Source organism: Podarcis melisellensis (genome assembly GCF_964234715.1).
Source record: "Podarcis melisellensis genome assembly, chromosome: 4".
Lineage (NCBI taxonomy): Eukaryota > Metazoa > Chordata > Lepidosauria > Squamata > Lacertidae > Podarcis > Podarcis melisellensis.
This window is the reverse complement of record NC_138531.1, coordinates 90,275,856-90,300,325: the sequence shown is the minus strand read 5'-3', so window position 1 is coordinate 90,300,325 and position 24,470 is coordinate 90,275,856. Positions and strand designations below refer to the sequence as shown.

Sequence of the window (24,470 nt, the reverse complement as noted above, 5' to 3'; positions counted from 1 at the left end):
CCTTGGCGCTGGATCTGAGTGTCTGGGCTGAACGATGGAGGTGGAGACACTCCTTCAGGTATACAGGACCGAGGCCGTTCAGGGCTTTAAAGGCCATACTTTTTGGACTAAAAAAAAGTCCCATCAGCCCCAGCCAACTTGGCCGTCGGTGAGGTCAAGTGGGAGCTCTAGTCCACAGGATGCTACTACTCTGTTGCACACAGGTAGGTAGCCCCTTTTTCTACAGCCCTAAGTGTTGAAGGTGGATGATTTCCATTGAGACCATGGTGTGGGGTGCAAGGCTTTCAATATGGCACCCGTCCCTTGCTACAGTCTCAATTCTTACTGCCCACCTGCACAACTTGGAAGAAGGAGAGGGAGGAAATGGATACAGGGATCGTGTTCTTTGGAAAGGAAAGTGTTAAAGCAGTTGATTCCTAGAGAGCAGAGATGGATTGCAGAGAAAGTGCTAGTACAAGTTCTACAGGTCACAAAGGGCCAAACAACCTACTGAACAGCTGTGCAAGGGAACATTTGCCCTTGGAGAATTGTGCCGCTGTTCCACTGTATTAAAACAAGTTAGATTTTCTAAGTTTCAGGGGGCAGGAAGGGAAGCTGAACAGTAAGAAGATGGGAGGGAGGGCATTTTGACCACAGCACCATGCAGATACGCTGTAAAAGCGAGTGATCAAAATGTGGCTTTTCTACAGTAAAAACTCAGTTTAGAAGCAGCTGCTATGTTCAGAATTCTCAGAATTTTCATTATGGCAAAAGTATTTCTTGAAAAGAAAAATAGCACTTTTTCTTTCTTTCTGCGATGTATTATTATTATTATTATTATTCCGCCCTTCATCATTAATATCTCAGGGCACTTCACAGAATAAAGTACAGGATAAAAACAAGTAAATAATTATAAAACAAAACAGTAAAACAATATCCCTCCTTCACACGGACACACTTAAAAGGCTGTGGAATATTAACCAGCCAAAGGCCTGGTTGAAGAGGAATGGTTTTTGCCTGGTGCCTAAAAATATATAAGGAAGGTGCCAGGCAATCTTCACCTGGGGAGAGCATTCCACAAACAGGGAGCCACCACAGAGAAGGCCCCATTCTCGTGTTGCCACCCTCTGGACCTCTCATGGAGGAGGTACACAAAGAAGGGCCTCAGATTATGAATGCGGAGTCCGAGGTGGTTTATATGGGGAGAAGGGATGTGGGTGGCACTGTGGTCTAAACTAAGCCTCTTGGGTTCGAATCCCTGCGACGGGGTGAGCTCCTGTTGCTCTGTCCCAGCTCCTGCCAACCTAGCAGTTTGAAAGCACACCAGCACAAGTAGATAAATAGGTACCGCTGCGGCGGGAAGGTAAACGACGTTATCGTGTGCTCTGGCACTCATCACGGTCCTTCGTGTGCCAGTAGCGGTTTAGTCATGCTGGCCACAAGACCCAGAAAGCTGTCTGTGGACAAATGCTGGCTCCCTCGGCCTGAAAGCAAGATAAGTGCCACAACCCCATAGTCACCTTTGACTGGATTTAACCATCCAGGGGTCCTTTATCTTTTACCTTTTATGTGGGGAGAGGTAGTCCTTGAGGTATCCTAGAGGACAGCACTGTTTGCCAGGGGAAATATGGCCAGGTCGCTTAGCAGTCCTCCGGTGCAAGCCCTACTGAAATCAATGGGAGCCTTGTGCAAGGGATATTCCCAGTGCAATGCACCCTAAAACAATTTGGGACAAACCATCTGGCAGCACAGAACCAACCTATATTGCCAGACAAGGCATTTCAATATGGAAGAATGGAGCAAGACATAAAATCTCTATACATGTTATGAAAATGTATAAAGCTCCCACCGTCCCCAGCAGTTCTCCGGAAGACGAACTGTTCCGATTGTGGAAACTGACAGTCCTTTTGTTAAGGCCCCATTTCTCAGATGCGGCAGATTTGATAACGCCAAACCATCAGGCGCTTGGGCGCATTAAGTCATTTCCATACAAATACAGTTTATTAAACTCGCCCGATTCCCTTTCTCCGGGAGCCGGGTTAGGAATCTCACTTACTGTCGGTTGCACTTGGCGATTTCATTAAACAGGAGTTTCCAGCGAGGCCGACCAATCAAAAGCCGGCGGTTCAGCACTTGGTATTTCTCGCCAATTATTTTCTGCAAGAAACAAGACATCCCCTTTGGTGCGCCTCGCACGACGGCTGCAAATCAATCACCGGCCACTTTGCACGTCAGCCTTGTGCATATAAGGACGGCCTGGTAGGCAGCTCATTCCATTGCAAGCACCTGCACTGGTACGGTTGGATTTGCAAGCGAGCATCTGTGCATGCGAAAGGATTGCTATGGGAATTCTACAGGGTACCAGTGCCCCTGTGCCCTGGCAGGGTCTACTGCAGAAATCTGCCCTGGGACCCACCTTCCAACAAACAGCCTCTGGCCCCATAATGGAATAAGAATCTAACACTTTTATGAATTCCAATAGGGACAAATGTAAGGTTCGACACTCAGGCAGGAAGAACCAGTTGAACAATTATAAGATGGGGGACACCTGGCTTGCTGGAAGTGCACGTGAAAAGGATCTAGGTGTCTTAGTGGACCACAGGCTTAACATGAGTCAACAGTGTGATGCAGCAGCAAACAGAGCTAATGCTATTCTAGGCTGCATCAACAGAGCTCTAGTGTCCAGATCAAGAGAATTAAAAGTACCACTCTATTTTGCCTTGGTCAGATGACACCTGGAATACTGTGTCCAGTTCTTGGCACCACAATTTAAGGAGGATACTGGCAAGCTGGAAGGTGTGCAGAGGAGGGCGACCAAGATGATCAAGGGTCTGGAAACCAAGCCTTATGAGGAACAGTTGAAGGATTTCCATTAGCAGACCATTCATTTTTGGACAGAGCGAAATGTGGTGTTAGTGATGGGTTGGGCTGGGAACTCTTGTCTCCCCAGTAGCAACGGATTATCCACAGTGCTCTAGCCCTGTGGCAAGAGTCTCTTTTATGACCAGCTTAGTTTCCAGTTGTCTCCCCAAGGCCCCTCTGCAGCTGGGCATACCTGCATCCCATCTGTTCGACTGAGGTAAAGTTGAATGTTTACAAAGTCTGGTCGATTTTCTTGCCAGAGCTGAAACAGTAAGAAAAAGAAGTAAAGTGTTTGTGCTGAGGGGAGACATTAAGAGAATTTGCACATTTCCTCTTAAGCATAAACAAAGATTCCCTTGCCAAATCCCCTGACAGAGACAAATATTTAACCCATCTGTGCCACATGTTGGGTGGTATTCAGCTAAGCTGGGCCAAAACGCCCTTAGACAATGGTTTAAGTTTAAATTCAAAGATTCGTTGAAATCTCATAAATGATAAATATGATGATAAGCATAAGGACAGTACAGTGGTACCTCAGTTTTCAAATGTCTCGGAAGCTGAACATTTCGAAAGCCGAACGCCGAAAACCCAGAAGTAAATGCTTCCATTTTCAAACACGCCTCAGAAGTTGAACGGCTTACACAGAGTCTCCCCCCCCATTTTCTCCATTGCCTTTGAAGCCCTTTGCGCCTCAGTTTTCGAACGTTTCGGAAGTTGAACGGTCTTCCAGAATGGATTACGTTTGAAAACCAAGGTACCACCGTATTTTCTGTCCAAGTGTGTATGTGTGCATACACACATGCATGAACACACACCCTGTGCATGTGTGTATGTGTACACAGGAACTAAGCATGTTATGCATGTTGCTGTGTACACACACACCTCAAACCACCAGTGTCTGCATAGCTTTTCAAAATACATGCTTAATTGCCAAGTCTCACCTAAATTCAATACCCAACACTCAGCAGTCCACCCCAAGAACAAGTGTGCTTTCAAAGACAGGGTTGAGGTTTCCTTCAAAACCAAGCCCAGGGAAATATTTTTTTATTCCTCTTACCTTGTTATGTAGCTTGCAGAGCAGATCAGCAAACCAGCGGAACGACGCAATGTCCCTGCACACCCATACGAAGTAAAGCCTTCTGAGCTTGTAGTGTTCCCAGCCGTCACTTTTATGCAAAGGCCACGTTTCAGGGAGGAAGGAAGAAATTGCTATTTCAGAAAGGTGCACCAGCTTTGAGAGGCATTGTGTTTATGGCACACAGTTTGAGTTGCTGCAGTTCAACCAGAGGATGGGCAGAACTAATATGGACCGCTCTGCATCTCGAATGGGACTTCCGTTCCTATGGTTTGGGGTTGTATGACTCACCTGTGCATGCAGGAGACAGAGGCTATCTATTGCAATGTTATGGGAAGCAGCCACTGATGATGAGGTTCGGTGCCAAGGAACGGCAGGCCAGAAACCGCAAGGCAGTTGGGGTCTTGAGAGTGGCAGAACCAAAGCAGATGCAACAACAGTTGTGAATGACCACCCCATGTTCTCCTCCTGTCTTCCCTTCCCTCTATCCCCCTCTCTTTCACACACTCTTCAAACTCCGGAGGTACCGATTGGCCATCAACTTGGAAGGCTTTAAAAGAGGACAAACTGAGGGAGGGAGAGGACTATTGATGGCTGTTCTCTGCCCTTCACAGTTGACGGCAGCAATGCTTCTGAATACCACGGAAACCACAGGAGGGAAAAGTTTACAGGCTTTGATTCGACTTAGGGGAGAGGGAGTACCTGTGCTGAGGGAAATGTTGTGCTGTGAGAAGTGAGGTTACAGGGAACCAGGCAAAGGGCCTTCTCGGTGGTGGCACCTGCCCTGTGGAACGTCCTCCCATCAGATGTCAAGGAAATAAACAACTATCTGACTTTTAGAAGACATCTGAAGGCAGCCCTATTTGGGGAAGTTTTTAATGTTTAATAGGTATTTTAATAGGTATTGTTTAATAGGTATTTTAATATTCTGTTGGAAGCCAACCAGGGTATAAATATGTTGTTGTTGTTGTTGTTGTTGTTGTTGTTGTTGTTGTTGTTGTTGTCGTTATTGTTGTTGTTGTTGTTGTTGTTATTATTATTAATGTTTGTTGCTTTATTGCGTTTTTAATATTCTGTTGGGAGCTGCCCAGAGTGGCTGGGGAAACCCAGCCAGATGGGCGGGGTTTAAATAATAAATTATTATTATTATTACTCCTTCTGTGGCCGTTTGTTCACCTTTGGTCCCCACCCTGCACTCAGCTCTCACCTGTGGCTCCTTTGCACCTGTTGCCTTCTGCACTGCCCCTCCTGAAAAGCCCTGTTTTGTTTTGTTTTAAAAAACCCTAACTCATAGTTTTGAAATTCTAGAGACAACTCCGTTGTTAGGGGACATATCTAGGGGGGGAATTCTAGTAACTCTTGCAGCAGGTGGGAGAGAGGAAGGCTTTAGTGCGACGAGGCTTACATACAGCAGGGTGTTGAGGATCGACGCAAACGGAGTCACCCCGATGCCTCCAGCCACGCAGAGGCTAACCTCGTAATGGAAGCACTCCTCAAAAGGGCTTCCGAATGGACCGTCCACATACAGCCTGCAGAAGGATGAGAAAAACACGGTTTTGTGTAGGAATCCTGTTCAAAAGAGATAATAATATGTCTTAGGGAAAAATGTCTGGCACCAATACTGTCAGTTTTTAGGCGCCAGACGAAGGCATTTGTGTTTGCCCAGGTTAGGGGTTTTTAGAATGCATTGCACTATGACTGGTGATCCATATATGGTGGTCCTCTTTTGTAGGGTGTGATAGGATTCCCCCATTTAATTCCTGCTTTGGTTGGATGAGCTCCTTTAGAAATTTCTATGTTTATTCTGTGTACCTGGTTTTATAAAAGGCTGGAGAGCCGGTTGATATTTTACAACTTTGAGACTTTTTTGGGAGGGAGAAAGCAATGAATGAACACAATAAACAGCAACGACAAGGGTACATTCCAATTATGGTGTGGTTTAAATGAAATCTTTTCTAACACCTTGTGTCCAGAGCAGTTTGACAATCAATCCCTCTCCCCAGGGAACTCTGGGAATTGTAGTTCTGGGAGTTGAATAGGAAGCTCTGCATTGCTCTCAACACCCTTAAGAAACCAGACCTCCCAGAATTCTTTTTTTTGGGGGGGAAGCCATGACTGTTTATAAAGTGGCATGATGTTTCTTTAAATGCACAGCATGAATGTGGCCTCAGTGAGACCAGAGCCTCTTCTCTTCTGTCACATGCTTTGGGAACCTTTAAGAAAAGCAGCAGCTACCAGCCGATACCCTACTTTCCTGGCCACTGTCTCACCAAAATGGTACATAACATGGAGGATGTATGGGTGTGAGCTAAGAAAATCTCTGCTCCATCTCCAACATTGTGACAGATGATGCTTTCAGGATGGGAAAGGTCTGCTATGTAGTAGTTATTTTTTGACACCCAGTAGGTTCTGTAGGCTTCCTGCATCACTTCCACCAAAGTATGATTGTCACGTTATTGCTATTTTATTTTTACTTCTGCTGGTTCCAGCTTTACTACAAACTAATGGAGTGTACAAATTGTTTCCTTTGAATGTCTTATTTCAAGGCAAAGGACAGCCTGCAGAACTTTCTACTCATTGGTAGGTTTTCCTTCTTTTATAAATCTCAGCGACATTAAGGTATTTATCGGCACGATGTCTAACTTATAGCGAAGAGACCTGCATAAAACCCACTTGAATCAATTTGCTTCAGACTTTATTTTCATATGCATGGGTGAATTATATTTTACTGCTCTCTTTTTTTTTAAAAAAAGATGTTTATTTCTTTTCTCCGGGGAGGAGGCAGTCTCAGAGGCAAAGGCAGCAAATTCCTCATCCGGGGTGGAAAATGCACCCTTTTCACCCAAGGAGTTTATAATCTCCTTTTATTTCTTTTGGACAGAATTGGGTCTGTTTGTAAGATGTTCTGCTTGCTTTTTAATTTGCCAGAGGAAAATAAGGACTTGTTTCCTTCAGAAATCAGTCGTCAGGATTAAAAAGAAAAGAAAAAAGCTCTTTAGGGATTTCTCTCTTTTTGTTTGTTTCTTGTAGAGATAAATAAATGTGTAACACCACTGCACTTATAGCAGGGTTGAGGAGCCTGTGGCCTCCTAGGTGTTGGTGAAAAGGGCTGGTTTTCAACATTGTGAAGCTATACTTCGTGATATACCGATATATCACAATGTCTAAAATAAGAATGGAGCTATGTTGAGTCATTGGCTGGCTTCATGGTTTTTCCTATTTTTCCTCATTTTTGCATAGCACACACACATATAATGTTTCGCCATATACGCCAGGCCAAAAAAATATGAAACTGATATGGGCTTCAAACCGGTTTTGGATGATATATCGTTCAGCCCTATCACATGTCATGATTCATTATATATTGCAATATATTACTTTAAACAATTCTTAAGGAAATCAGCCCTGAGTGCTCACTAGAAGGACAGATCCTGAAGCTGAGCCTCCAATACTTTGGCCACCTCATGATAAGAGAAGACTCCCTGGAAAAGACCCTGATGTTGGGAAAGATGGAGGGCACAAGGAGAAGGGGACGGCAGAAGATGGGATGGTTGGACAGTGGTCTCAAAGCTACCAGCATGAGTTTGACTAAACTGCGGGAGGCAGTGGAAGACAGAAGTGCCTGGCGTGCTCTGGTCCATGGGGTCACAAAGAGTCAGACACGACTAAATGACTAAACAACAACAATTTTAATCCATGGCAAACTATGGCTTGGGGTTGGATCCAGCGCAATCACCTTCTCAATCCAGTCCACAGGCGGTCCGGAAATCAGCGTGTTTGAGTGCATCTTTGAGTTATTTGTGGGACATAGGAATTCGTTCATATATTTTCCTTCAAAATATAGTCCGGCCCCCCACAAGGTCTGAGGGACAGTGGACTGGCCCCCTGCTGAAAAAGTTTGCTGACCCCTGCTTTAAACAGCCACCTCTTCCCCCAAACAATCTTGGGAGTGGTTGTTCCTTAAGGGTTCCCAGAGTTGTGAGGAAATCTCTATTGCCCTTCAAAGGGAACTCTGGAATCTGTAGATTTGTGTAGGGAATAGGGGTCAGCCATGAGCTGTCAGCACTCTTCGCAAACTACAGTTCCCAGAGTTCTTTGGAAGGAAGCCACGGCTGTTTAAAGTGGTATGGGCCACTTTAGACCCTTCCCTACTTCTGTTGCCAGTATTTGCTGCACTATTCAACCGCCTTCCTCCAAAATAAATTGGGAGATGTTTGGCATTAGCCAAACGTCAGCACTGCTTCCATTGCTTCTGAGATCCACAACCCAAAGTTCAAGGCTCCATTAGCCCGAGGACGCTTTGTCCCGTACATTTCATTTTCTAACAAGCCAAGGTCAGCCCAGAGGCCAGCTTGCAATAATTACTGGACGGGTGAAGGATGCTTCCTTCCTCCAGCTCCAGAAAGCCAGGCAGACTTTTTCTTCTCCTTCTTTACTTGCAGATATTGTAGCTGGTGACCTAAGCCAGTGTTTCCCAACCTTTTTTGGGCAAAGGCACACTTGTTTCATGAAAAAAATATCGAGGCACACCACCATTACAGCCCCGTGACGTCAGCGCGCAGCGTCACGCCGGGAGGGACGCACGAAAGTGTAAGTTTCAATTTTTTCCCCTCCCCCTTGCCTTCCTTCTGTGCCAACCGCCAAAAAGCCAAGAAAAAAGCCAAGACTTTAGGGCAGCAGGTCGACACGGAAGAAGCTCCTACCTAAGGACAGGTGCGACGGCCGTGTCCTCTTCTGCCACACTTGGCAGCCCTGCCTCACGGTCGTGGCTCCCACCCTGATTTCTCCCCGCAGTCTGTCCCCCGACCTCTTCTGAAGGCTGGGGGGGGGGACAAGGGCTTTTCTTCCGACCCCCAGCATTTTAAAAAACCCCGGGACAGCGGAGGACTTCTCCGCTGTCCGGGGCAATCTTAAAATGCTTGCGGGCGGCATTTTAAAATCGCCCGGGACAGCGGAGGACTTCTCCGCTGTCCGGGGCGATTTAAAAGCCCCTGGGAAGGCAGGCAGGGGGGACAAAGATTTTCGCCCCCCGCCCGCCTTCAGAAGAGGTCCTGGACCTCTTCTGAAGGCGGGCGGGGGCGAAAGCCTTTGCTCCCCCCTGCCTGCCTTCCCGGGAGAGGCAGCGCGTTTCTCCGCTGTCCCGGACGGCTTTTGAAGGCAGGCTTTTGAAAGCCGTCCGGGACAGCGGAGAAACGCAGCGCGTCCTTGCCGCTGCCCCCCGACTTGGCTGGAAGGCTGGCGGGGGGAGAAGCCTGCTCCTTCCCGTCGCCAGCCCCGCAAACTCGGGGGACAGCGGGAGAGGCGCAGCGCGCCATCCCGCTGTCCCCCGACTTGGCTGGAAGGCTGGCGGGGGGAGAAGCGTGCTCCTCCCCATCGCCAGCCCCGCAAACTCGGGGGACAGCGGGAGAGGCGCAGCGCGCCATCCCGCTGTCCCCCGACTTGGCTGGAAGGCTGGCGGGGGGAGAAGCCTGCTCCTCCCCATCGCCAGCCCTGCAAACTCGGGGGACAGCGGGAGAGGCGCAGCGCGCCATCCCGCTGTCCCCCGACTTGGCTGGAAGGCTGGCGGGGGGAGAAGCCTGCTCCTCCCCATCGCCAGCCCTGCAAACTCGGGGGACAGCGGGAGAGGCGCAGCGCGCCATCCCGCTGTCTCCCGACATGGTTTGGAGGCTGGCGGAGGGCTTCCTCCTCCCCCAGCCCCGCAAGCTCCCAGAGCGATGCCAAAGCTGCGCGCAGCTTCGGCATGGCTCTGGGTCCCGTTCTGGGGGAGGGGGAAGCTCGGGCTTCCCCCGCCCCAGCCCCACGCCTGGCGGTGGGGGAATAAATTTTTTCCCCTTTATTCCCCCCCCCGCCAATTTTTCCCGCGGCACACCAGGCAAAGTCTCGCGGCACAGTAGTGTGCCGCGGAACACCGGTTGGGAAACACTGACCTAAGCTTCAGGTCGGCTGCTATTGCTCCACAAACTGGGCCTCGCTGTGTGCCTGGAGGCAGAAGGCTGCGCCTGAGTAGACTGTTTGTTTTATCTCATCACTGAGCAAAAGACTCAGGTCAGCAATTAGTGCAGAGTTCAAGCCACCCTGTCGAAGGCAGAGATGGAGAGGAGCTGGAAAAGGCCACCGCTTAAGTGGTCAGGGTTGCAGAGCGCTGTCCATAAGAGGCCAAGCTAAGACAGGCCTGACAACATGAAGCCCACTAGCCATTTCATGAAGGCCTATTCAAGGGCTTAGAAGATCTTCCAGCTTTTGATGCCTGGCAAGAAGGGCAGATGAAGGTGGTGGTGTTACTGAGCGCCTGGATGCCCTGGCTGCCCATAATGCATGGGCAACAGGCCATGCTTAGAATCATAGAAGTGTCGAGTTGGAAGGGAACCCAAGGGTCATCTAGTCCAAGCCCCTGCAATTCAGGAATCTCAGCTAAGGCATCCATGACAGATGACCAGCCAACCTCTGCTTAATAACCTCCAAGGAAGGAGAGTCCACCACCTGTTCCACTGCCAAACATCTCTTAATGATAAGATCATTTTGGTGCGAGGTGAGGATATTTATAGCAAGAGTAATAAAAAGATATTGTTATTTAGGGGAACTGAATTTAATTCTAAATTATATTCCGGAAACGTGGGAGATTACAAGGGGTTAAAAAAAAATATGGATGTACCGTGCTATATTAGAAGCAAAAAAACTTGTTTTGATGAACTGGAAGAGCCGCAAAAAGATGTTGTTTGTATTGAAAAATGATTAAATAAATTTTTAAAAAATCTCTTAATGTCAGAACGTTCTTCCTGATGTTTCGTCAGAATCTCCTTTCCTGTAACTTGAAGCCATTGGTTTGAGTCCTACCCTCAAGAGCAGGAGATCACAAATTGTGAGGACTACTTTAACAGCAGGTTATGGAGGTTACAGCAAGAGTGTGCACCAGCAACGACAGAGCCTGATCCTGAGAACATAAGGAGAGGCTGCCAGAAAACGTCAACAACCCATCTGGTCCAGCATCCTTTTCACACAGTGGCCAACCAGATGCCTGTGTGAGCCAGTGTGGTGTAGTGGTTAAGAGTGGTAGACTTGTAATCTGGTGAACCGGGTTCGCTTCCCCGCTCCTCCACCTGCAGCTGCTGGGTGACCTTGGGCTAGTCACGCTTCTCTGAAGCCTCTCAGCCCCACTCACCTCACAGAGTGTTTGTTGTGGGGGAGGAAGGGAAAGGAGAATGTTAGCCGCTTTGAGACTCCTTCAGGATATCAAATCCAAACTCCTCCTTCTACTCCTGTGGGAAACCTGCAAGCAGGATTTGAGTGCAACAGAGCTCTCCCCTACTGTGGCTTCCAAAAACCAAAATTCAGTAGCATTGTTGCCTCCAGCTATGGTGGCAGAGCACAGTCTAGTACCTAGCTCTGTCGTCCATGAATTTACCTAATTTTCTTTTGAAGCCATCTAGGTAGGTGGCCATCACTAGCTCCTGTGGGCACCGGTTGCATAATTTAAGGACTTCCTTTGATTTGTTGTGAATCCTCCAACATTTAGCTTCATTGGATGTCCACAGGTTGGAGTGTTATGAGAGAGGAGGAAAAGCAAAGGAGCCCATGGAAGCCCTCTCCCCACTCTTCCCCATAACATTAGAAAATGGTCCTCAGCTTCATGGAGCAGACACATAGGAAGTTCAGGTCACTGGTCTATCAAGGTGAGTACTGTTTACACAGACAGGGACTCTTCAGAGTTTCTTCCAGCCCTACATAGTGATGCCAGGGATTGATTTAGGGACCTTCTGTTTGCAGAGCAGATGGTCTATCATTCAGCTGAGGTCTTTGTGCATACATTTTGGCTCAAGGTACTCTGTAAATGTGATGTCCTTAGATGGCACCAAGAAAGAAAGAAAGAAAGAAAGAAAGAGAGAGAGAGAGAGAGAGAGAGAGAGAGAGAGAAGGAGAGAGAGAGAGAAGGAAGGAAGGAAGGAAGGAAGGAAGGAAGGAAGGAAGGAAGGAAGGAAGGAAGGAAGGAAGGAAGGAAAAGAAGAATAAGAATAAGAAGAAGAAGAAGAAGAAGAAGAAGAAGAAGAAGAAGAAGAAGAAGAAGGGAGAGAGAAGAGAGAGAAGAGAGAGAAGAGAGAGAAGAGAGAGAAGGAAGGAAGGAAGGAAGGAAGGAAGGAAGGAAGGAAGGAAGGAAGGAAGGAAGGAAGGAAAAGAAGAAGAAGAAGAGAGAGAGAGAGAAGAGAGAGAAGGAAGGAAGGAAGGAAGGAAGGAAGGAAGGAAGGAAGGAAGGAAGGAAGGAAGCAAAAGGAAGGAAAATGCAAAAGAAAGATAAAGAGAGAGAATAAGAAAGAAGAGAGAGAAGAAGAGAGGGAAGGAAGGAAGGTTGTACTCTGTGCTATACGGCATACTTCAATTTTCTTCTTTTTTTAAAGCAGCAGCCCAAAATAGAAATATTGGGAGGAAATCCCACTCAGTTCTGTATTGCTACCAACAGGCCTATAGCCTGACACCTCACTCTACTGATACCCACAATGCAGAAACAATGCAAAAACAGAACAGAACAGAACAAAACCCCTTCCCTTTCATCCTGACAGCTTCTGCGCTTTTTGGTCTCAGCACAAAGCAGCTCCAGCTAGCTGGTTAGACACCACTTGCAATAGCTTTGGCACCTAATTTCATTGGCTGCTACTGCTGTTCTGTGGCTGCTAGCTACATTCCCCAGCTGCTAGCTGTCCAGCTACTCTGCAGTGCATCTGATTTTTTGCTTTGGGGACAGAACAACCATGCTGCTGGAAGATGCCATCAATGCTTGAGCTCTGAAGTGAATTGGAGCAGCAGGAGGGTAACAAAGGGCTGTGCAAATTCATATTATACACATTGCATCTTTCCTTGCTGGCATCATTCACTGCTTTTCCGCTAGAAGGCCCGCTGTTACTCAGTGGTAGGGCAAGCAAAATGTCCCACATTCAACCCTTGGTTTCTCTGGAGAGGGCTGAGAGAGACCCCTGCCTGAAACCCTGGAGAGTTACTGCCAGTCATTCTTGACAGGACTGAGCTAGAGCTATTTTAATAAATAGGGGTCTTAGTAGACCACAATCTGAACATGAGTCAATAGTATGACACAGCAGCAAAAAAAGCTAATGCTATTCTAGGCTGCATCAACAAAACAATAATGTCCAGAACAAGGAAAATAATAGTCCCATTCTATTCTGCCTTGGCCAGACCACACCAGGCATAAAGGTAAAGGGACCCCTGACCATTAGGTCCAGTCATGGCCGACTCTGGGGTTGCGGTGCTCATCTCGCTTTATTGGCCAAGGGAGCCGGCGTACAGCTTTTGGGTCATGTGGCAAGCATGACCAAGCCACTTCTGGCGAACCAGAGCAGTGCACGGAAATGCCGTTTACCTTCCCACCAGAGCGGTACCTATTTATCTACTTGCACTTTGACGTGCTTTCGAACTGCTAGGTTGGCAGGAGCAGGGACCGAGCAACGGGAGCTCACCCCGTCGCGGGGATTAGAACCGCCAACCTTCCGATCGGCAAGTCCTAGGCTCTGTGGTTTAACCCACAAGAGCCACCAGGCATACTGTGTCCAATTTTGGGCACCACAATTTAAGAAGGATGTTGACAAGCTGGAACGTGTGCAGAGGAGGGCAACCAAGATGATCAAAGGTCTGGAAACTAAGTCTTATGAGGAAAGGTTGAAGGAGCTGTGGATATTTAGCCTGTAAAGAGGAGACTGATATGATAGCCATCTTCAAACATCTCAAGGGCTGTCACATGGAAGATGGAGCAAGCTTGTTTCCTCCTACTCTGGAGGGTAGGACCCCAAACCAATGGCTTTGGGCTACAAGAAAGGAGATTCTGACTGAACATCAGGAAGAACTTTCTGACAGCAAGACCTGTTTGACAGTGGAACGGTCTCCCTCGAGAGGCTGTGGACTCTCCTTCCTTGGAGAATTTAAATCAGATGTTGGATGGCCATCTGCCATGGATGCTTTAGTTGAGATTCCTGCAATGCAGGGGACTGGACAAAATGACCCTTAGGGTCCCTTATGACTGTGCAAGTCTATGACTCTATGAACCAACTGCCACTTAATCCTTCCGTCTTTCCCCAACCCCTGTCTGAGGGAACCACCATTTTAAAGCTTCAATCTGGAAGAGCGTGGTCTTTAAAAGTTGCAGTGTGCCCTGCTTCATTCTAAACAATCCACACCAAGATCCCTTTGAGGCCAAGAAGCCGATGCAACTGAGCACGGAGGTGGTCAATATTCTAGCAGCTCATGGCGCAATTCAAACAGAAAAACTTCCCAGAGAAAAGCTGAGCGTGGAGATTGGGAAATGTCACGAGAATGCCAAATGAGAAGCGGCAGGGAGAGGGGAAGCCTGGAGGAGAGGCCTAAAAGTATTTCATTTAAATGCTCCTCGGAGAGGCGCTTGCAGCTTCTCATCTTGTGCCAGCTCCGCAGTATTATGGAAAAAAAAACACACACGAGAAAACACAGCATGAAAAACATGTCGCCGACAACGTACCTCACTGAGAAAGGTTCCTGAAAATGAGGCTTGGAGCATTCTCACCCACAAGAAGATGCTGTAAAGCCAGGGCCGCTGAGATTGCGCCCTTCAGATGTGGCTGGACTAGAACTCCCAAAAGCCCCAGGCAACAGCGCCAATATTCAGGGGGCACAAGACTCCAGTGTTATCCTGGGGACACCACATCGGCTTTCCCTACTGGGCTAGAAAACAGCCCTAAGCAGGTTTTCCAAATAAGCCTCATGCCCCAACCAGACCATGCCCCTCATCTGCACTCAAAGGCCACCAGCGTTTTGTAATTTCAGCAATGCCTCTATTGTGTTGCTGTCCTGCACTGGCAGTTCTGCAAGGGTTTCTGAAGAGAGACCACGTTGGCACAGAGAAGGGCAGCTGCATGAGGGATGGGAAGCCTGGGGGGTTCTGGGAGCTCCTCGTTTTGTCAGTGGCAAGACTTAATTAATGGATGAAATTGAGTGGCAGAGGAGGCAGTGGTGCCCACTGGCTGAGAGGGCTTGCGAAGGGAAGTCGGACAAATGCATGGGAGGATGGCTCTACCTATGCCAATTAACCCTTCACCTGCTGCTGCTGCTGCCACCTGTCCCAACTCACAGGCTGACTGCCGAGTGAAATCAGAGATATGGAGAGCTTCTTTCAGGTCTTTTATTTATTTAGCGAAAAACAACTACCTGACATTCAGAAGACATCTTAAGGCAGCCCTGTTCAGGGAAGTTTTTTATGTGTGATTTTACGGTATTTTTGGTTTCTGTGGAAGCCGCCCAGAGTGGCTGGGGAGGCCCAGCCAGCTGGGCGGGGTACAAATAATAAATTATTATTATTATTATTATTATTATTATTATTATTATTATTATTATATCAACAGACTACACAGAGAGGCCATGAATTATGTTCCCTTCGGTCTCAAGACGTTGCTCAGAGTGCCTGTTCCACCCCAGTCCTGGCTCTGGTGTAGCATCTGCTGCTGTTCATAGGTTTGCTGCCTAAGCATGGGAGCAATTCTGCAGGTGTAGTCAATGGTGCTGTATCCTTTACCCTCTGCTCCACATAAAACAACGAACACATAATTCTCCAAGTCTAGTCCATGAGGCTAGACCTCATTTAGTTGGAAAGATTGCACTAGACTTGGATGAGAGCATGCAGTTTGAAGACGCACACATTTGTGCATAGCCAGGATGTCACAGAGATCTAGCTTTAACAAAAGTAGAGCAAGACTTCTCGTAGTCCGTAGCTAAACTGGCACCTCTACACGAATCGCTGAGCGTCAGAGTCTGACAGCTTGATAAATGAACATCTCCCTCTCCTTTTTGAAACCTTTTTTTTTACGGCTGATGTCAACACTTTCAGATCGCTCGCTGTATATTTGAAGTGCTCTTTTTTGGTGTTATTTTCAAAATGGCAGCTATCTCCGAAATGAGAAAGGATATTGAGTCATGTCAGATCTGGTTTTCAATCTGTGTTCTCTGGTCAAAAAAAGAGAGGAGTTAGAAAAGAGGGGGAAAGAAAAGAAGAGGATGGAAAAGCATTGATCTTAGGTGCGAAGACCAGTGCCACATTGTAAGTGTCTGCACTGTACATTGAATGCAGTATCCTACGACTTTAATCAGCTTCTCCCCAAAGAAACCTGGGAACTTTTTTATTAAACGTTTCCAGAGTGGTTGAACCATCTATCTCCACCACAAGAATGCTTAATGCCATCAAATCCATAAAAAACCCCACTGCCCTTGGCAAAAGAAGTGGCCCTGGCAGTGTGTGTGTGGGGGGGGTACTTAAAAGGTAAAGGGACCCCTGACCATTAGGTCCAGTCGTGGCTGACTCTGAGGTTGCTCTGAGGCGCTCATCTTGCTTTATTGGCTGAGGGAGCCGGCGTACAGCTTCCGGGTCATGTGGCCAGCATGACTAAGCCGCTTCTTGGCAAACCAGAGCAGCGCACAGAAACACCGTTTACCTTCCCTCCGGAGTGGTACCTATTTATCTACTTGCACTTCGTGCTTTCAAACTGCTAGGTTGGCAGGAGCAGGGACCAAGCAACGTGAGCTCACCCTGTCGCAGGGATTCGAACCGCCGACCTTCTGATCGGCAAGTCCTAGGCTCTGTGGTTTAGCCCACAGCGCCACCCACATCCCGGGGGGGGGGGTGTACTTACATATCCTTAAATTGTGGATCTCCCTCCCCACAGAGTTGTGTCTGGCACTTCCATTATTTTGGAGAATGCTGAGGACGCACTTGAATTGTATGTTTTCAGGACCCACATTATTTCTGTGATTGTCTTAAGCTGCTTTTAGTATTGTATACTAATAATTCCCTGGGACTTTAGGGTGAAGGACAGGTAATAAATTAAAACAAGAGCAACTTTCAGCTCAGCCCTAATTTTTAATTCAAACTCTGTTTTCCATAGGTTTCATAAATTTCTTCAATATTAGCATGTGTCTTTTTGTAGACTCTCTCGCTCTATAGCAGGGGTAGGCAACCTAAGGTGCGTGGGCTGGATGCGGCCAGGCCAAATCAATCTGGCCTGTGGGCCGTCCAGGAATCAGCATGTTTTTACATGAGTAGAATGTGCCCTTTTATTTAAAATGCATCTCTGGGTTATTTGCAGGGCCTGCCTGGTGTTTTTACATGAGTAGAATGTGTCCTTTTATTTAAAATGCATCTCTGGGTTATTTGTGGGGCATAGGAATTCGTTCATTATTTTTTTTTTCAAAATATAGTCTGGCCCACCTCATGGTCTGAGGGACGGTGGACCGGCCCACAGCTGAAAAAGGTTTCTGACCCCTGCTCTATAGGGTATATTTATATATAGTCCTCAGCTTGTTTGCTAATGAGCTGTGATGCCAACGAACCATTTCCTGTAATGAGCATACAATTTATTGCAAAGGATTGATTATATTATAAACGGCAGCCAATGGCTCAAAATAACATATGTAAAGATTTCTCTTTTAATGAGCTGCCAAAGTGTGGCTGACTCTCCCTGTGTGGAAAACACAGAACAAAACGAAGCAAAAGAAAGGAAAGGGAAAGCAACCAGTCCTTATTCTTCTCTGAGAAAGGGCACCGTTTCAGCCAATCCTGTTGCTGAGCTATAATGAAGGACCATTATCATTTCAAAGAGTGCTACAGCTCAATAATCTAAGCAGCATGAGATGGTGGTTCAAAGAGTTTGTGGTTTTAAGAGAGGGAGAGTACCCACTGCTTCTGTGGAAATGAACAAGGAGTTGAAAACGTTCAGCAGATCTTGCCATTAGCTGCCAGGAGACACAAGTCCTCAAGCAGTAGCAGCGGGAAACTGTTCCTTGCATCTAATTATATGATAAATACACACACACACCACAACTCTGATTTTTCTAAACACACACACAGAGAGAGAGAGAGAGAGAGAGAGAGATTTGGAGGGTGGCATTCCATTGAAATTCACCAGTAAAAATGAGCTGCCATTTCTTCTTTAGAAAAAAAAAAGTTTTTTGAGGGTGGGGCAAATGAGCGAAACACTTTCTGAATATCTGGAAGGTGAATTCATTCATAAGGAATCTCTGCCCCACCCTACATTGGCCTATGTTGGTATTTTCAATGAATCTGAACACACTGAGAGTGTCTTATGAATGGTTCAACATGCTTCCGGATCATTGGCCATGCATCTAAGCTTGATCTGTCTTGATCCATTCATTTTTTGCATTGCAAATGAACGCACATTGACTCCTTAACAAGACTGCTTTAGCGTTGCCAACTTTTCAACTGCTACCACTGCTGTGCCTTTTCTATACACATCAATTTGCTGCTAAAAGCACAAGAGCAACTTAAAGGTAAAGGTAAAGGGACCCCTGACCGTTAGGTCCAGTCGCGGATGACTCTGGGGTTGTGACGCTCATCTCACTTTATTGGCCAAGGGAACCGGCATACAGCTTCCGGTTCATGTGGCCAGCATGACTAAGCTGCCTCTGGCAAACCAGAGCAGCTCACGGAAACTCCATTTACCTTCCCACCCCTATTTATCTACTTGCACTTCGACGTGCTTTTGAACTGCTAGGTTGGCAGGAGCAGGGACCAAACAACGGGAGCTCACCCCGTTGCGGAGATTCAAACTGCCGACCTTCTGATTGGCAAGCCCTAGGCTCTGTCGTTTAGACCACAGCGCCACCCGTGTCCCTAAGAGCAACTTAATATTCTCTTATTTTGCTGTTTCATAGGCCAACACTACTTTGCATGCCATTCCAAAAATCCCCAAGCTTTTTCTTTATTCAAATTAGGCCTACTTTTTTCCGGCGCACTGAACTACTCATGAAACCAGATTGACACTTGCAAACCCACTGGGAAAATTCAACATCGGTTGATTAGCACCAGTGAAATGTTACTCATGCAGGTGGACTGTCACAAATTTGCATCATCTTAAAGCTCTGGCTGAAAGGTGTCACAGAGGTTTGTAATTACCTGGCTTGAAATGCAAACTCACCCAGTTTGCAAAGCTTGGCTAGGTTACAAACTGAGCAGCATTTTCAAGCAGAGTTGCTTTCTAGCTTGGAATCAGAGCCCTCCTTCTTTCCCTGAACACCACAAGGAGAGAAGAATGGAGATGGATATGATCACACTTTTCCAAAACTTTGAGGACAGCCACAAAGATTAGTGCCCCACAGCTGCAGATCTAATGGACAACTTACAGAAGGCTAGATCTTGGTTGAATTTCCTTGGAGGAAATGTATTGATGTTAGGAGCCATCTGACAATGGAACAAATCTATCTATCATCTATCTATCTATCTATCTATCTATCTATCTATCTATCTATCATCTATCATCTATCTATCTATCATCTATCTATCTATCATCTATCTATCATCTATCATCTATCTATCTATCTATCTATCTATCTATCTATCTATCTATCTATCATCTATCTATCATCATCCATCTATCATCTATCTATCTATCTATCATCTATCTATCTATCTATCTATCTATCTATCTATCTATCTATCTATCTATCTATCTATCTATCTTTATCTATCTATCTATCTATCATCTATCTATCTATCTATCTATCTATCTATCTATCTATCTATCTATCTATATCTATCTATCTATCATCTATCTATCTATATCTATCTATATCTATATCTATCTATATCTATCATCTATCTATCTATCTATCTATCTATCTATCTATCTATCTATCTATCTATCATCTATCTATCTATCATCTATATCTATCTATCTATCTATCTATCTATCTATCTATCTATCTATCATCTATCTATCTATCTATCTATCTATCATCTATCATCTATCTATCTATCATCTATCTATCATCTATAATCTATCTATCTATCTATCTATCTATCTATCTATCTATCTATCTATCATCTATCTATCATCATCCATCTATCTATCATCTATCTATCTATCATCTATCTATCTATCTATCTATCTATCTATCTATCTATCATCTATCTATCTATCTTTATCTATCTATCTATATCTATCTATCTATCATCTATCTATCTATATCTATATCTATCTATATCTATCATCTATCTATCTATCTATCTATCTATCTATCTATCTATCTATCTATCCTATCTATCTATCATCTATCTATCATCTATCTATCTATCTATCTATCTATCTATCTATCTATCTATCATCTATCTATCTATCATCTATCTATCATCTATCTATCTATCTATCTATCTATCTATCTATCTATCTATCTATCTATCATCTATCTATCTATCATCTATATCTATCTATCTATCTATCTATCTATCTATCTATCTATCTATCTATCTATCTATCTATCATCTATCTATCTATCTATCTATCTATCTATCTATCTATCTATATCTATCTATCATCTATCTATCTATCTATCTATCTATCTATCTATCATCTATCATCTATCTATCTATCATCTAGCTATCATCTAGCTATCATCTAGCTCTCATTTTCCATCATCTATCATCTATCTATCTATCTATCTATCTATCATCTATCTATCTATCTATCTATCATCTATCTATCATCTATCTATCTATCTATCTATCATCTATCTATCTATCTATCTATCTATCTATCTATCATCTATCTATCTATATCTATCTATCTATCTATCTATCTACCTATCTATCTATCATCTATCTAATCTCTGTCATCTATCTATCATCTATCTATCTTATCATCTATCATCTATCTATATCTTTCTTTCTATCTATCATCTATCTATCTCTATCAGCCGAGGATGCTTTAGCTCAGGGGCTGAATTCTCTGATTCCAGGCCACATCATTTTTTAGTATGGATCTCAGAAATCCAGAACATTACATGCCCCAAATCTCATGAGCATGCTTGGCACCATCCCGGGCACAAGAAGCCTTGGGAAAGGCTGTTCCCGGGGCACCCAGCATTTCATTGGCACAGCATTCAACGTGCTGGAAGAGTAAAGGGCAAAGCACTCAGTTTATACAGTCCATGCCAGAGAAGAATTTGACAGGGAAATGTTGTTCAATTGGTAATACAGTTGCAATTTTCCCCCTTAAGAATATCATTTCTCAAAATATCCACATGCAGAAACATATATGCATTATGTACACCGAATCAGACTGTTGGTCTAACTATTGCAGTATTGTCTACTTTGACTGGCAGTGGCTCTCCAAGGTTTCAGGCAGCAGCTTTCGCCAGCCCTACCTAGAGACGTCTGGGACATGTTGCACTCCAGGCAGAAGCTCTACCACTGAGTTACAGCCCTAACGATCCTAATTTGGAACAGAGTGGTATTATATTAACTTCCCTCTGCAATGTCCAGGCCACAACCTAAGGGATAGTTCATTATTCAGTTTTTGAAGTATGTAGCAGGTCTGTGCACTGGATTTGGCCAAAGCCTGAACCAAATTGAGCTGATTCAGGGAAGATCTAGACTCTGGCCGAATCAGGTGGTGACAGACACAGATTGCATTAGGGCTGGGATTGGGTTGGCTGTTTCCTGGGTCAACCTGAGTCAGATCAGGTGGTGGCGTGGATGTCCTGGAATGTGTTTGAATGAAGCAGAGAAGCATTTCAATTCAGAATGCTGTGAGGGCTTCCTTCTCAGAGCCAACCGCTCTGCTATTTCTATCTCTGCTTCTGGAGCCAGTTAAGAACAGTTGCCCTGTTGGTTTTTGAAGCCATTCTTGGCAGTCGTCTATCTGTTTTAATGAAGTCTCTCTCTCTCTCTCTCTTTGGCCCAATCCCTCTTCCTTCTGTACATTCCAATGCTCGACTTCCAATGGTCTTGATCCTCTGTTCAATCTGGCCCTGCTGTGTTCCAGAGAACCTTCTCCCCTTCATCTCGTGCCACCTGGAACAACTTCCTCACATCTTCCCACTGCACTGTTTCATCTCAAATCTGTGGCAAAAATGCCCTCTTCCTTCCCCTTTCAGCTTTCCTCATTTCTTCATATATATATTTTTTAAACCCAACCTCAGTGTATTTTAACTAAACTCAACATGCGAAAAAAAGAAATATTCACACAGTTGAATAGCAGCAATAAAGGCTGCTGTGAGGACAAATGCAATGCAGTTGAAAATGCAATTTTGGTTTTAAATGCATTGTAAGGAGTTTGTATGGGAGTATGTTGTATTTAAAAATGGGGTATCAGAGTTTTTAGGGGGCTAACCAGGTTGGGATAGCTGGGATAGCAGGCTTGTTGGGTTTTGAATGTCTTATGTAGATTTTTCAATTTCGTTGTTCTGTATGGGACAATGACAATTCAGATTATTGTATCGTAAAGCATACTAACTACATGAAGCCATACAGATGATGACAATACCAAAAACAACATCATCAGACAAGCAGAGCCATTCTATGTCCACTTACTTGGTTCAATAGGACTTCCTCTTCAGCATGCATAGGACTGAAGTCACAATTCTAGTAAATGTTTATCAGCACTATATATTCTATAAAATGCATGAGGAACTATTTTCTGTTCCAGGCTCACTTCCTGCTTGCAGTGGCTCAACCTCTCCTTCATTGAACACTCAACCCACAAACATGGCTAAATATCATTGAATGGCAGTAATAGACACCTTCTTTCCTTCCCTCCTTTCTGTTCTAAACACAGGAGAGCTGCAAAGAGCTTCTCTCTGCAAAACAGTGGTAGCTGAGGAGAGGCGCTGAAAGACCATTTTGGGGTCCTATCTCTTTTTTCTGGTCTTTTAGGTGTGGCAGCCATTTTGTGCTATGCCACACTCCCATGGCAGCCATCTTGCAACTAGATCACACGGCACTTTCACAAAATTCCAGATAGATCCGTCAGCCCAAAAATGTTGGTTGCCTCCAACTAGATAACTAGACAGATCGATGTAGACCAAGTACAAGAGAAGACACAAGAAAAGCAAGGTCCTGTTGCCCCATATCTGTGCTACCTCTTAGTAAGCATGGTTGTTGCCATTTTGGCTACCTAAGGGGCAGCACTTAAAGATATCGTTTGGAATTGAAATACAGAGTAGGTATACAGAAAGCCAGGTCTCAAGCATGACAGAGGGTGGATCTTCACACAGGGAAAAAAAATGCTATAAATAAGTCATAAATTAAATCGTTGTAACAAAAGAGAGAAAAACGCTATGTAAAATCACATTAAAAAGTTTTGTGCTCTACAGCGCCATCTGGTGCTGCATGTTTATAATGCATTGAAAACAATGGTGTTTTTTTACTAGTGTAGCTGAGTCCCAAGTGCAGAACCCGGAATGGGGTTCTGCAGATAAGGAGCTATGCAGATAAGATGAGGCTTCCTTCTCAAAGGCTATAGGTCGCCAGGGGCAGAGGGCAGATTTAGCCCCCATTCCTCAAAGGATGTATTTCTGTATGGGGAAAAAGTAAAAACCACCCCATTTTGGGATACTGCTGTGTTGAGGTCACAACCGAACCTCCATCACTGACAGACCCAAAGACATTTTGCGCGTCTTGCATGATAGGAAAAAATCTCAAGATCTTTGCGGCATGCAAGCCCCCTCCCACACAGCCCTTGATAATGATGGACAGCTTGTTAATTAACAATGAAAGTGGCATCTGATTCTGATGGGTGCCTTCTAATTATGGATGCGCTCTCATCTATCTCTGTCTTACCTCTCTTTCTTCTGAAAACAAGCAAGCTCTCATTAGAAGGTGCCTCTGTTTACGATTTGGCTGCCACAAAAACCAGGTTCCTGATTCAGTCGGCTTGCATGCTTCAGTGGTTGTAGCAGGCTGTGACTGTGTGTGGGTGTGCGTGGCACCTACCTAGGATGCCTTGTTAATAATCCAGGTGCGTCTGTCATCACGAGAGAAGGAATACCAAAAGATACACAGAGGGATTAACCTAACTAGACCCTTCCTTGTGTCGATGCACAACATCAAGGAAAGCAAGATGCAGCCCAGACACTGAGATCAGTGGCTTATCCATCAGTCTGGGAGTGCAGATACGCATCTCTTTTGCAGCAGGGGAAACCACAGGACGAAACTTGCCTTTTTTTCTTACCTAATTCTTCCCAAGGAGAAGGTAACGTTTACTTACTTAGGATAACGCCTCTGCTGGAAGACCGGCAGGATCTCAGCATCCCAAGTGGAATGGAGGAACAGCAGGTCCCGAAATCTCTCTGTAAAAACAGCAATAACAACAAAAATGATGCAGCCTTTTGTTGCAGAATCCAACTAGCCCAACTGCATTGGTGCAAGGCTTTTATCACATGTGGTGGACTTGTAAGGTAATAAAAGCTTTCTGGGAGATGATATATAATGAAATGAAAAAAAATATATGCTTAAAATAACTTTTGTTAAGAAACCAGAAGCTTTTCTATTAGGAATTATAGGTACCAACATCCCAAGTGAACAGAAAAGACTTTTGCAACAGAAAAGACTGTGCAACACAGATGCTACTAGCCCAGAGATGGAAAGAAGATAAAGTCCCAAGAGAGGAATATCAAACCAAGCTGATGGACTATGCCAAAATGGCAAAGCTGACTGGAAAACTCAGAAACCAAGAGGACAGAAAACATTATAAAAGAATGGAGGGGGGGATTACAAGTTATTTAGGAGACCACTGTAAGC

At 45.2% G+C, this 24,470-nt stretch overlaps 1 protein-coding gene across 3 annotated transcripts in view; it reads right to left on the bottom strand.

Moving 5' to 3' along the window:
• The window catches only part of NOX4 (NADPH oxidase 4), a 112,203-nt gene that overhangs the window by 5,103 nt on the left and 82,630 nt on the right, over positions 1-24,470 (bottom strand). For all 3 annotated transcript variants that reach the window (XM_081909884.1, XM_081909882.1, XM_081909883.1), the window contains 5 exons: positions 23,938-24,019; positions 5,326-5,445; positions 3,899-4,007; positions 3,035-3,103; positions 2,036-2,136 (listed from right to left, as the gene is read on the bottom strand). In XM_081909884.1, coding sequence (XP_081766010.1) covers positions 2,036-2,136; positions 3,035-3,103; positions 3,899-4,007; positions 5,326-5,445; positions 23,938-24,019 — 481 coding nt within the window. The remainder of the gene's footprint in view (positions 1-2,035; positions 2,137-3,034; positions 3,104-3,898; positions 4,008-5,325; positions 5,446-23,937; positions 24,020-24,470) is intronic.